This window comes from Lynx canadensis, chromosome B1 (assembly GCF_007474595.2).
Source record: "Lynx canadensis isolate LIC74 chromosome B1, mLynCan4.pri.v2, whole genome shotgun sequence".
Lineage (NCBI taxonomy): Eukaryota > Metazoa > Chordata > Mammalia > Carnivora > Felidae > Lynx > Lynx canadensis.
Genome location: NC_044306.2, coordinates 195,864,920 through 195,879,653, shown reverse-complemented (window position 1 = coordinate 195,879,653; position 14,734 = coordinate 195,864,920). Strand labels below are relative to the sequence as shown.

The 14,734-nt window shown below is 43.1% G+C and overlaps 1 protein-coding gene across 1 annotated transcript in view; it reads right to left on the bottom strand.

Moving 5' to 3' along the window:
• Positions 1-14,734, bottom strand: part of LOC115513100 (40S ribosomal protein S5-like) — a 54,639-nt gene that overhangs the window by 39,212 nt on the left and 693 nt on the right. Inside the window, 3 exon segments of the mRNA XM_030314513.1 lie at positions 742-1,137; positions 1,140-1,514; positions 10,253-10,396. Coding sequence (XP_030170373.1) covers positions 742-1,137; positions 1,140-1,514; positions 10,253-10,396 — 915 coding nt within the window.

Genomic DNA, 14,734 nt, shown 5'->3' with positions numbered 1-14,734 from the left:
AGTATCTCATTATTTTTATATTAATTATTTAAGACAATAACATTTTGGATATATTAGGTTAAATAAATAAAAAATGGATTAAAATTATGTAGGTTTCTTTTTACTTTTTAAAATGTTTATTTGAGAGAGAGAGAGCAAGAAGGGGAGGGGCAGAGAGAGGGAGACACAGAATCTGAAGCAGCTCCAGGCTCTGAGTTGTTAGCACAGAGCCCGACACGGGACTGGAACTCATGAACCACGAGATCATGACCTGAGCCAAAGTCAGATGCTATCAGGACCTGGCCTGAAGTCTTTTGCTTAACTGACTGAGACACCCAGGTGCCTGTCCTTTAATTTTTTTAAAGGTAGTAACTAGAGCATTAAAACTATGTACATGATTTGCATGTTTTTCTAGTGGATTTTGTGAGTTAAGTTTTTGGGTGTTTTCAGATTACTTGGTGAACCCCTACTTCCGCCATAACGTTTTCCTCTTTGGGGTTCTTCGTGCCTCATGACCTTCAGTTCCCACCATCCTGATTCACCAGGCACACTCTCAAATACTGGCCCCTGAAAGAGAAAGCATTCAGAATCTAGATCCTTTTCCTCTCAGGTTTCTTCATTCGTGTGCAGATTTACTGACTCTCCCCCCATCCTTCAGGGCTAGCTGGGTACATTTAGGGGGATTTGGAGGGGCTACCTTGCCACGCCCCTCCCCTACAGTAAGTATCCACTTGTCTTTCATTTACAAAAATTTAGAATTACTTCAGGGATTTCTCTCAGAACAGAGACGAGGTTTTGCTTCCACCCAGACTGGGGTGGGCAGTCAGGTTTATCGGGGCCACAGCCAGGGGACCAATGGTTGGACCTGAGTACACTTTCCAGCTCGTGCTTCTTGATAGCATAGGAATTGGAAGGACCCTGGGCTTGACTGATGAGCTCATCTGCTGGCTACTCAGCAATGGTCTTGATGTTCCAGAGGGCGGCCCCACGGGCACCTGTGCACAGCAGACAGATGGCCTGATTCCCACGGCGTAGTGGGGACACATCGGTGGCCTGATGCTTCCCTGTTCTGGTTCGCCCAGTTCGGGTTGAGTCCTCCCAGAACCTGTGAATAATCACATGCACCAGGACCTGTGCAGTCGGGGGGGGATGATGTGTTGTTTCTCACCAGTGAGCAGATAGATGATCTCCAAGGTACACTTGGCAACGGGCATGGTCATGAGCTGCTTGCCGTTGTTATGGCCGTGCAACGTCATCGAGTTGGTGAGGCCCTCCACAGCAAGGCGCCAGGCTTTTAAGAAGCATTTGGCCGCATAGTGCCCTGTGCTGCGGGACAGGTACTTTGGCACATTCTGCTTCACCGCAATGTAATCCTTCAAGGAGACGGCACTCATCTGCACGTCATTGGTGCTCCACTTCCCCAGGGGTTTTGATGTCAGGGGTCTCTGTGATGCAGGTTGCACCATCTCCCACTCGGTCACCTTGAAGGCGTGGCTGGGGATCACAATGGTTCCAGGCACACCATACACACGCCCCTACGGGCAAAAACCACTTAACCTGCTCCATTCTTACCATCTGTAAAATGGGCACGGTATTTAATGCCTATTTGGCTAACAGAATCCAAAAGAAAGCGGTTGGGAAATCATATAACCTTGAGAAGAAACCGCCCCTCCCCCCCAAAAAAATCAGGAGTTGGAAACACTCGTGTTTAAATGGTGTTCCCTGCACATCAGCTCATCTCCAAAAGAAAAAACAAAGAATCAGTTGATGGGATTAAATCACCTAGAGACGTGTCACCTCTTAGAAGCATTGGAAATGTGTGAGAGCTTCAGGCATAACTTGAATCAAAGCACGGATAACAGGCTCACTACCCCATGGGCTAAAGCAAACGCTCCAGGGATCCCACAGCCAGACCACCGTTTTCTAATAAAGCATTCTCCGCTGTAACACAGTCCTTAAAGTGTTAGAAAGGTCTTAGCATGGATTATAGCAAACATCTCAGTACATCTTTCTCAGAAAGGATGTTGAAGCACCACTGGGGTGAATTTTAAATATGGTCTTATTAACATATCCTTTCCTATAGCTCAGAAAACGTAGGAGGCACTAAAAGTCCTCTTAGAAAGTGCATTGTTCATGAAAAGATGCTCAACGTCACTCCTCATCAGGGAAATACAAATCAAAACCACACTGAGATACCACTTCATGCTGGTCAGAGTGGCTAAAATGAACAAATCAGGAGACTATAGGTGCTGGTGAGGATGTGGAGAAACGGGAACCCTCTTGCACCGTTGGTGGGAATGCAAATTGGTGCAGCCACTCTGGAAAACAGTGTGGAGGTTCCTCAAAAAATTAAAAATAGACCTACCCTATGACCCAGCAATAACACTGCTAGGAATTTACCCAAGGGATACAGGAGTGCTGATGCATAGGGGCACTTGTACCCCAATGTTTATAGCAGTGCTTTCAACAATAGCCAAATTGTGGAAAGAGCCTCAATGTCCATCAGCTGATGAATGGGTAAAGAAATTGTGGTTTATATACACAATGGAATACTACTTGGCAATGAGAAAGAGTGAAATCTGGCCATTTGTAGCAACGTGGATGGAACTGGAGAGTGTGATGCTAAGTGAAATAAGTCAGGCAAAGAAAGACAGATATCATTTGTTTTCACTCATATGTGGATCCTGAGAAACTTAACAGAAGACCAGGGAGGAGGGGAAGGGAAATAAAAGTTAAAAGTTACAGAGAGGGAGGGAGGCAAACCATAAGAGACTCTTAAATACAGAGAACAAACTGAGGGTTGATGGGGGGTGGGGAAGACGGGAAAGTGGATGATGGGCATTGAGGAGGGCACTTGTTGGGATGAGCACTGGGTGTTGTATGGAAATCAATTTGACAACACATTATATTTAATATATAAAAAAAGAAAGTGCATTGTTGAAACCTGACTTATTTTTCACTATGTGTGCAAAATTCATGCAAAGTGGTAACGCATGCATTCAAAGTCACTACCCGAGCGGGCTTGTGGGTTGGTCAGGTGAGTTTCTGAAGCAATTACTCTGAAAATGTTAGACTGCTTGGTTTTTTAATGTTTATTTACTTATTTTGAGAGTGAGAGGAACAGAGAGAGAACCCCAAGCGAGCCAGATGGGGGCTCGATCTCAGGAACAGTGAGACGATGACCTGAGCTGAAACCAAGAGTCAGACACTTAACAGACTGAGTCACCCACGCACCCCAGGCTGCTTTTCAATCTAAACAGAGGCATAGCTACTGTGCGTCTCCTCACGAGCTACAAGGTGTTGACATGTTAGAAGGAAGTCCCAATTATTTAAGTGAGAATGGGAATGTGGAAGGGGTCTTGACTTTATTACACTGTTTGGCTGTGGTATTCAAGACATACGGAATTTGAGAATACTTTCAATGGGTATTGAAGATTGGGGATGGGTGATGGTGGTAGACAGTGGGTCCACAACCCTGGGCTGAGATGACCAAAGAGCTAAAAGTGCATAAAAGGCCCTTCTGTTCAGAACAATCTACTCCCACGGTGGCTTCTTCTATATAGAGTTAGTAAGTCAAATCTGTGACTGGCAACACTAAAGTTGGAATGAAAATACCGGCCCACAGACAGATATCTGAAAGAACACTCATAACAGCTTTATTCATTCAGTGGAATACGACTCAGCCATGAAAAGGAAAGGACTATTGGTAAATAGAATACCATGGATTAATCTTATAAGCCTTACATTTGGGCAATAGAGGCCAGAAAATAAGATTAAGTATAATGTTACTCCATTTATATGAAGTTCCAGGATAGGAGACACTAAATTATGGTGACTGGTACCAGCATAGTTGTGTCCAGGGCGAAGAAATGCCTGGAATGTGGTATAAGGGGGGCACTTTGTGGAAAGATGAAAATGTTCTGTATCATTTTGGGGGTGGCATTTGAACAAAGGTATACGTTGGCCAAAACTCATCAACATGTACATAAAATCTGCATTTTATTGTATGCAATTTGTACTCCTATTTATAAAAAAGGTAGAAGAAAAAAAGCCGCTTCCCAAGTTTAAATACAATTTCCTTATAGCACAGCTATCATGAGTCTGGGTTCAATCTGATTTCAACATTCATCCATATATGAGTCTTCTCTTCTCCAAGGATTTAATACAATTTCTTTCACTCTTTTCCCAGGAAGTGGGTAAAAAGGAAAAGTAGTCTGTCCGTGAACGGGCTTTACTAATGGGAGAAAGGGTTTGCCCAACCATTGCACTTAAAAGACCAGAGAACAATCCCCTCCTTCAGGTATCTAGTTTCAGACTGTTTTAATGATAATTGCCCTGTAATGGTTCCCTTAGCAACTAGCATCTAACATCTGAAATAGAATTTGGAGTTTGAGGAAGAAACATGTTGTATTTTTCAGGCCACTTTTTCAAAGGGGCCAGCATCTAGAAGAAGCATCTTTCATTTCAAACAGAATGAAGGCAAAGACGACATAATTACAAGAGAGATATAAGCTGGTTTCACCGCATAACTCTCCATTGCCTTGACAGTCAGTCAGCAATCTAATCTAGCCTCTAGCCTCTGTCTGTTGATTCATTATATTCAAATAAGGTACAGCAAGAGTACAAAAATCTGGATGTGGACCAAAAAAAGTGAATTCTCTGCCATATGCTTTATAATTCTTCCAGTCCTGAGAAACTAAGCAATCTTGTTTCAGTTGTGTAAAAATGTAAAGTAGTTTCAGATAAACACTAAAAGAACATGAGTATTCTAACAGTAATGATTAACAATAATATTTATATTCTGGCTTCCAGACTTTGATGAATTTCTTTCTTTGACTTGTAGTCATAAGAGAGGATGACAATGATGATGATGATGGTGATGGTGATGATGATGGTGATGATGGTGGTGATGGTGGTGATGATGATGGTGATAGTGATGGTGATGATGGTGATGGTGATGATGGTGATGGTGGTGGTGATGGTGATGATGATGATGGTGATGATGGTGGTGATGGTGATGATGATGATGGTGATGGTGGTGATGATGATGGCGGTAGTAGTGATGGTGATGCAGCTTCTTATGAGCATGTTGGCTACCAAGTGGAATGCAGGTAGCAAATGTATTGCCTCCTAGAAGTTATTCATTCTAGAGCTTTCATCTTGTGGTTGGAATCCCTGTACTCTTTGGCTCATACTGTCCACACTATTATGCCCACCCGACATGAAGCCTGTGTTCTCTGCCTAATTGACACACCCATTCAATTTTATTTTCTACAGCTCCTGGACATGCACCTTTCCCACCAGTAAGCCTTTCCTCCACATCATCATATGGTCAATATACACTTATTCTTCTAATAGGAGGGCTCTATCTCACAGGAAAAATAAGCCCTAATTAAATGGAACCATTTAATATCTTTGTATATATTTTTTTGTTTCCAATGTTAGCTGAGTACACAGTAGGCACAAGGCACCATCCTTGACAAATGTAAAAGCACATGCCATTAATAATGCCAGTGCATTAAATACATATGCTATAGACAGAGATAATAAAGTTATGGAAAACTATGGTCATAAACAACTGAATTGGCTAAAATGGCTGTGTTATTGGACATTGGTTTTCAAAAGTTCAAAAGATGGCAGTGAGAGTTTTTATTTTAAGAGCAATCATTGAAAGAATCAACTGACCTTGCTCTTCTCCGTCTCAAGTTAGAAAATAAACAGTGAAAGTATATCTTAGTGGTTTGCAAGTGATTCAGAGCGGGACGCTCCGCTATTAGAAAGCCATCGATTTGGCTGGAGGAAATGAGTTGCCTGCAGGATTGTGAGGTCAGGGAAAGGTGCCAAGGTGCACCACATTTCTTGGCCAGAACTCAAGCTCACTGCTAAATGCCTGCTATTACTCTGAATCCACGTTTTCGAGCCTTTGCAAAACTCTTCCTTTGATAGTCAATATCTTTCATTCAATTTCTCCATCTTTCCAGAGTCTTGACATTGGTATAGGATCTTCCTCTTTGATTACAGTCCCCAAACCCACGTTTTTAACAAATTAATTTGCTGCTTTGAGACTGACTATTCTTTTTAGAATGACAATCAACTTTGCCCAGAGGCTCTATTTTCAGAAATATCTCTCACTCTAGAAAATAAACAAGTTTGCCAAGAGTATTACTCAGGAAAAAAAAAAAAAAGGTACTGGTGGTTTAAGAATAGCAAAGCCATTAGCCACTCTCACCAGACTGCTTCAAGTAAGGTGTATTGGGAAGGGTCCCGGCTGAACGGGAAGCCAGCAGATGCAGTTCTATTCTGGGCTTGTCTTCTGTGTGACCTTGAGCAAATCACTCAATTTTTCTGCAGTTCAGTTCGCTCAGGTTGAAAAAAAAAACTGGAATGATAATACCAGGATGTTGTGGAGAGTCATCAGATTAGCAAGACGCTTTGGACCCTTGAGGCACAAACTAATGTAGAAAAATAGAAGATATTCAAGACCTGGCTCACGGCAATGCATCTTGTATTCTATGTACTGTATTCTCCCCTCCCCCCTTCCTCACTGTTTGCAGGCTCCATGAATTATTCCTTTCAAACATTCTATTCTATTTGAATTGTTGCTCGGTAACAAACGATGGGATACACGTGCATCTTAGTGAAATCAGTTCACTTCAATTCAACACAATAAAGATCGAAGGAGTTACTTATAGAAAGTAGGTTATTAATTTGATGATAATCCATAATCCCCCTAATATTCAGAAACACCCGGCTTCTCTTTTTTTCCTACCCATAAAGAATCTAATGTTGTTTTACTGACACCGCCTATTTGCTAAGTGGTTAGTCGCTGCGGGGCGTTTTTCTCAACACTGTGGTTGCATCATTGCATAGTTGTCACAACTCCATGAGGGGTGTCTCACTTATGTCCTCATTTTACAGACTAGAAAACGGAGTGAAGATTAGCAAAGACTCAATACTCAAGTTATCATGAGCATAACTGTCCTCTGACCTTGGGTCTCTGAGCTTCTAGCCACTAACTTACACTTTCCCCAAACTCGTGATTGTCAAGTGTAAGTTTTTGAATATGTGACGTGCTTGTGAACGATGCAGGTTGCTGAGACTCACACACAGATCATCCTGATGCTATGGCTTGTTTATTGCGTGTTAGAGACACATCCAAGGATTGAAAGTGAGGGGCTCTGCTGTGTATTCAGTGGCGACTGAGGGTCAGAACAAAGACCTTGTGGAAAGCCAGGAGGGGGCCATCCTGTTGCCAGGTTCAGATAAGCAGATGGGTGCAGCAACCCTTATGACACTCAGTTATTGGGTGGTTAAGCAAGTGTGACCAGACCCACAACCCAACTCTTACCCCCCCATTAGCTGGTGAAAAGCTTTAGGATGGTCACACTATAAGGCAGGGGTTCTCTACCTCAGCACTATTGAAATTTGGGGTCTGATGATTCCTTTTTGTGGGAATCGTACTATGCACTATAGAACATTTAGCTGGGTGCATGTCGTCTAACCACCCGTAGCGCGTAGCATGCCCTCACTGTTGTGAAAATGAAAAAACAAAAATAAAAACAAAAAAACCCTCCAGACTTTACCAAATGTGTAAGGGACCAATCACCCTTGCTTGAGAACCATTGTCGTTCCTGTGTTTATATCAGATAACTTAGGACATTGGGGAGGTCCAGCTATGGAAGTCCATTTTCTGCCTAACACGTCTCACCTGAAAAGCATCTGTAAAGAATCCAGTGTTCAATAAGGCCCCCTCTTGGCTCCTAAGGCCTGTCTATTCTACTAGAGGAAATGCCATATTTACATATGTAACAACACAATAAAATAGCGATGGCTGTAAAAAGGGTTCCAAGCCCTGTGTGGACCCAATGGCTTGTACCCACCTCAGACTCCTCAAAAGCCCTGCCTGTAGGAGGAGAACAATCCCACCAAGAAGAGACAGAAGACTAGTCAGAGATGAAGCCTGAGTCCCACGATCTGGAGTAGCTGTGGCAGCCGAGGGAGGCATTTTAGGGACATGGCCCTGCTGACAGGGGCACATGCTCAGAGGGAGAGAGAAGGGGTGTGTAGCATTCAGGAGCCCGCATTGCGGACCGGCACTGGAGCTCTTGAGCCGAGGGCACAGCAGGCGGGTGGCGGGCAGTGAAAAGTGACTGAACATGAGACAGTGTAGGCAGGGCAGCAAACCACTGCAGGAAGGATTTGTTTGGAAGGGGATGAAAGTTACCGCCTGAGGGTGAAGCAGAAGAAAAGGAAAATCTAAGCTGACATATTTACAGGATGGTTCCAGAACTAGACAGGCTGGCTTATATAACACAATACAGGTGTAAAAACTGCATGGCCTGAGCGATGGAAGGACTTTCAAGTCACGCACAACACAAGGGGAGGGCAGGAAGTCACTGGCCGGAGCTCCGGTGCGGGTTATTTAAAAAAGAATATTTTTAATGTTTATTTATTTTTGAGAGAGACAGAGATAGAATGCAAATGGGTTAGGGGCAGGGAGAGAGGGAGACACAGAATCCAAAGCAGGCTCCAGGCTCTGAGCTGTCCGCACGGAGCCCGACGCCGAGATCGAACCCACGAGCTGTGAGATCATGACCTGAGCCGAACTCGGACGCTCAGCTGACCGAGCCACTCGGGTGCCCCTGGTGTGGGTTATTTCAAAGCACTGAAAGAAAAAGTCACAGAGACAGATTTTCATTTCTTCCTGGCACTTCCTTGAGAAATCGCAGAAATGAGAGGCCTTCCCCTTAAGGCATTTCAGATCCAGACGGGCTCTTTGAAACATTGACCTTTCACAGGCCTGTAGTTAGTGCTGTGCTAGAAAAAAGTTTATTAACTGCCTCTCTGGGACAAAACGAAACAGAAAAACATTACCCTCAGATTTGTAGCGTTTGCTGATTTCAGGGATGTAAATACTCCCCCGCGGCGAATTTTAAGCTGCGATCCAGGATCCACGGCAGAGGGGAATCGGAAGAGGTGCGTTCAACTGACTCTCCCTACCAAGTGTGACTGGTTTCCAGCCTGAGTTCGCAGACTTCAGCACACAGTGCAGCCTGTCTCCTCCAAGTCATGCTTTCTAGAAGGCCATCTTCTCAGCACTTAGTCCCTGACTGAACATTTGGGCAGAACGAAACTTTCAAGTTAAGGACTTCTCAAGGGCTAGCTTGGCTCAAGGTAATAGTTTCCATTTTGTTGTGACTTTGTATCCATCGGCCCTCGTGGAATGCACAGGAATGCTACATTCAGGCAGCAGAAGGCCAACTTGAAATTCCCAGGACAAATGTGATCCCCCAAAGATGTCTAGAACAAAATAAACAAATGCGGGAAAAGTGGACGAAATAAAGGGCTCCTGCAGGTAGAATTTAAATCGGTAGCTTTCGCTGTTTGCTTATTTGGAGGACTTTGATTTCACGAATTTGGACTGACAGTAGTAGCTATGGTATCTCTCTTGTGCTCAAGGGGGAGCAGGGGGATAGAGACAGCCCTCAGGAAGCTGCAATCATGACAAGGGCTTAAGAAAAAAATAGTTTCTATCTCCAGAGAAAGGAACAGGGGAGGGAGAAAGGACAGGGCATGCGGCTGAATTCACTGTGTCTTCTGTCTCTCGCGTTTAGTTCCGCTGAAGTTACAACATGAGACTGAGACCCTGTGAAAACTTCCAATGAGCTTGGATAAAACCTTCCTACGTCCTTGTCTTTTTTGGTTCTTGTTCATTACAAGATGCCAGGAATAAACCTTCACACATCAGTGTCCTCAATTTAGAATCCAAGTGGCCACACATGTATGGTCCAATTCCCCACTGAAAACTCTTTTGGAGAGTATTTTTTATGGTAACACATTTTCATGTAGATGAAATGTAAAAAAAAAAAAAAAATGATAGCAAATGACGGAGGGGAAAACATTTGTAACACGAGAGGTACATGAGATGAAACTTTGTGTTTTTCTCTCCAGCCTTTTTTCCCCCTTACTATATTTCTACTAAGTCATCTTACTCTCAAGGTGTTTAGAACAATGAGCTGTGTTTCTAGTTCATATCCTTCTTTTGAAAAGAAATATTAGTAGGCAAATGCCAACAAGAGAAATAACCTCATTAGCATGCCCCTTTCTTCCCTTTTCTGTCCCTGGCTCTATAAATTAAAGACAGGAACACAGACTGGTGCAAAAAAATTTAGAATATTTAATTTCTTGATTTGAACTCAAAGAAGGCGTGTGGGTTAGAGAGCTCGCTCAGAAATAAGAGCGGAGTTTTTTGTGTGTTTGATAACTGGCCTACCTCATTAGGCCCATGCGGGTTTAAGGATGCTTTCCTGAGGGTGCCCTGGAAGGTCCCCTCAGAGGACAAGGAATTATTTTCCTTGAAGATTTCTCGGGCAATTGTAACCCTTTCTCTGTAATTGCCCCATTTGGCTTTGACGTTCTTTTAAGAGCAAAAGGCATTCCTAAACGTGTGCCTGTTTCGCTCACCACACTTCCTCTTGCCCAGCCCTCAGTGGACTCTCTTACTGGGGAGTCTATTAATAGTTCTCCCTGGGCTGTGCGCTCAAGAGTGTTGGGGCCCGTGAGATTTTCATCTGCTTGCCCCTCAGAGCACCTATCCCAGTGGCTCAGAACAGTGACAACCTCTGGCACGTTCAGGATTCGATAGTCTACCCGGTGCTTTCAACACCATTGCTCAGTCCATCATTGCAGCCCTGGGAAAGAAGCAGGAGGGGATTTTGTTGGAGGGGGGAAAGAGTGGGAAGCCAAGATTTTGGAGCAATATCGTGAAGCCAGTTTGGAAGTAAACGTCGATCAGCATTCGTCGTAAACCTTTACTTCCATCTCCTATTTTGTTTCTCAGAAAGAATCCGTTACCCATTGAGACAATACCCTTTTCTGATAGGAGATTTTAAAATTGCCTTTTGTAGCTGCTGCTTGGTAGCACAAGTCTGGTTATTTGCTATGTTTCATCTATGTGATCCTGTGGTCCCCTCACCTATTGATGCTAGATGATGGGTCATATTTGGACCCAACCCAGCATCCCCGGTGCTATGATGACCAGTCTAATTCAGAAGGAGAGAGGCTTCCAAGGATGGTCCCATCCAAGAGCTCAAACAAAAAAGTGACATCGTCAGATAAGGCCTTTGGGAACAACAGCCTCTGCAATGAAAGTTCAAGACACATTTCTAGATTATTCCTCAATCTCCCATGCTAGCAGCAAGCAAAGGTGCTGTTAGGATAAGGATACTAGGACTGCACGGGGCTTACATAGAATTGGATTGGGAAAGATATTTTCATGGGCAATGGGATTTATAAATTTTCATGAAATAAAACAAATAACTTTCTCCTTTGAATTGAGCTACAGATATTGCAACTTCTACTCCCATGATCCATCCATGCATCAGGAAGTCAATATTCTTTTCTAATATTTGACAAGACACTCACTGTCTTATCCCCGACAAATCCAGGGAGACTTTGCTGAAAGTTGTGTGTGTTAGGAGGTGGGGAGAGGTGTTGAGGGATTCCGGTAATAGGAATCGTGTTACTATTCTACCGCAAATGAGCCTCAGAGCGATTTTCATGATGTTCACAATTGGTCAAGAGTAAAGATGGAATTCGGATCCAATTCCTCTGATATCAGGCCTTCTAACTCTGAATCCAATTTTCTGTGCTCTCCAGCCCTGTTGCTGCCTGCATAGAGAGTGTTCAATAAAGGTTTGCCGAACAGGATTGAACGCAACGGCAGGCCAGAGGGAGTTTTAGATCTGCCTTCCCAATAAAGACAATTACCTCTCCACCAGATTCTCAGCTTTTTGTTCTGCCTCTGAGTTCATTTGATAAGAGACTTGATTTGGGCTTGTTTTAGCAGATAAGTTCAGTTAATATTTATTTTAGGAAAGTGGGATTAGTGAAGATAGGTGGGGAATGAATTATACATTCTCTGAGCAACTGAAGGTCGTTAGGAAAACACGCAGCTGCTGGAGATTTCCAAGTGAGACTAGCATAGAGAGGGCTCGAGGCAATTTCCAAATGTTCTGGTTTCTAGTTATTGGAATCACGTCGGAAGTGGCAAACAGGACGATGGGGCTGTTAATCCAAATAAAAGGGAACTTTTTAAAAGAGAAAGTGACACATCTTTAAATTTGGAGAAGACGGCTTCGAAGGCTGGCAGACAGTGTGGGCAGTGAGTTGGGGGAGCCAAAGGAGTTGAGTACTTTGTTGCGTCACCGAGCATAAGAAGCCATGAAGAGGGGGATGAGGTGGGGAAAACCAACTCAACTGGGGAAATGGGCCCTGGCAAGGGCAGCCATTCTAGTGCAGAGGCCAGAAACCGTACCCGACTCAGGTAGCATTTCGGATAGTATTAGCACTGGGGATTTCTCTCCATTGGGACACACAGTCTACTGTAGAATAAAACTGGAGGTTGAGGTTGGGCAGTAATAATACCTAATACGTCATCCTTCATCCTCCTTACCCATAAGCCAGGTACTGTGCTAAGTACTTTGTCTGAATTAGTACATTAAATGCCCATAGCATCCCTACATGCCGGGGAAAATCATACAGAATTTACAGAAGGGGAAACACGCTAAAAATGTGGTTTCTTTGCCCCGATTCATAAGCCCGAAGTGGCCAAATCGGATCAGAATGCAAAATCAGACCCACGTGATGGCACATCGTTACTGTGTATCATGGATCCGAGTACCTAATAGCGTGTGGTGTGCTTCTTCAGAAAGGAGCACCAGAGAACGTGTGTGGATGATTTTGTAGTGCTCTACGGGGAGATGAATTTGAGGCACCAAAACTTCCAGGGTCCTTTTCTATCATAGAGAAAACACAATCTGTGGAAAGGAAGTATTCAGTCCTCCTCATCTGAAGCAGTGGAGGTGAAGAATTGTCTTCTTTCTCTATTTAGGACTGATTGACTCAGGAACAGGGCAATGTGGATAGGTGGGTGGGGTCCACCAGGCTTTCCGGTGAGAGAGGTCTGGTAAAAACAATGGCAGGAGAAGGCAGGTTGTCTGGGCGTCTCTCATTACTCATTCTGCAGATAGTTGTTGGGTCCCTGCTACATGCCAGGCAGTGTCCTAGGCACCAGGGCACAGTGTGTCCAGCAGGGAACAAAAGGACAATTTAGAAGGAGCAGAAGTTTGGGGATAAGAAAATCCCAGCATTGTCACCGACTAGCTAAGTGACCTTGGACATGTTACTTAACCCCTCTCAGCCTCTGCCCCTACCTGATATGGTCTTAATGAAGCCCAGCTCTGAGGGTTAATGTGAGGAGTAGTAAGATAATGCATGTAAGATGCCTGGCTCATGGTAGATGCATATTTAAATAGTAACGCTATTTCTATGCATTATTAAGGATTTCATTCTCCTTAGAAATCATGCGTTCTCTTCATGATGTGATAAGGTACCATCTTCCTCCGTGTCTCCTAAAATTCATAGAATCTAGCTATTTCATCTTGTTTCCTGGAAGATGCTAAATATGAAGAAACCTGGATTTCTTGAGTTTTCAATTCTGTATTTCTGGGCTCTACTTACCCTTCTCCTCCTCCTTTCTTTTCAAGAAAGGTATGGTTGATGTGATGGTTAATTCCGTGTGCCAACTTGAGTGGGCCACATGGTGCCCAAACACGTAATCGAATGTTATTCTGGGTGTGTCTGTGAGGGTGCTTTTGGATGAGATTAACATTTGAATCAGTAACTGAGGGAAGCAGATTGCCCTCCCAGTGTGGGTGGGCCCCAGCTAATCAGTTGAAAGCCTAAATAGAAGAAAAAGATTGATCTCAAAGTTCCAGATAAGTCCACTTGACTCTCTCTGGAGATGGGACATCAGTTTTTTTCCTGCTTTTGGACTTGAACTAAAATATCCATTTTTGGTTCTCAAGCCTGTTGGCCTTTGGACTAGAACTTACACCATTGGCTTTCCTGTTTCTCAGGCCTCCAGGCTTGAACTAGAACTCAGTCTCATGAATTGTCAGTCTCCAGCTTGCTGACTGCAGATCTCGGGACTTCTCAGCCACCATCTTACGTGAACCAATTCTTTACAATATGTATCTATATATAACACACACGAAAAATATATACCTCATCATAATTATATATAAATAATTACATTCTAGTTACATATATAGTGATATATGTATACTTGTATATAATATATACTATAATCATGGAATGAAGCCATATAACTGTAATGTACTAGAAAAATTATACTTATATATCTGTCTTAAAATAATTATATTAAGGTATATAATTGTGTGTTAATCATTACTTAAATTGTACATTCATGATTAATCATATATTAATATAAATTAATCACTATATTACTATAGTTATATGATAACTTTTGACTCCTGAAAAACGTAACTACTATTGGCCAACTGTTGACCAGAAGCTGTACTGATAACCGAAACAGTTAACACATAGTTTGTGTGTTGTATGTATTATGTGCAGTATCCTTACGGTAAAGTAAACTAGAGAAAAGAAAATGTTATCATGAAAATCATAGGGAAGAGAACATACATGATTACTATTGTACTGTATTTATCAAAACAACAAACCCATGCAGTTCAAAAATCAAGTATAGTTACAGAACATATATTATATATTATAGTTACACAGCATATAGTAAAACCAGTTCTCGATCTCTGGAGAATCCCCAAAACAGAGTTGAGGATGCTCAAGTACAGTCATGGCATCTCTCCAAGGTTATGTTAGTGCCCAAGGGCATAGACAAGTAATTTCCAGCTCTCCTGGCTCCTGGTTCCAAGCC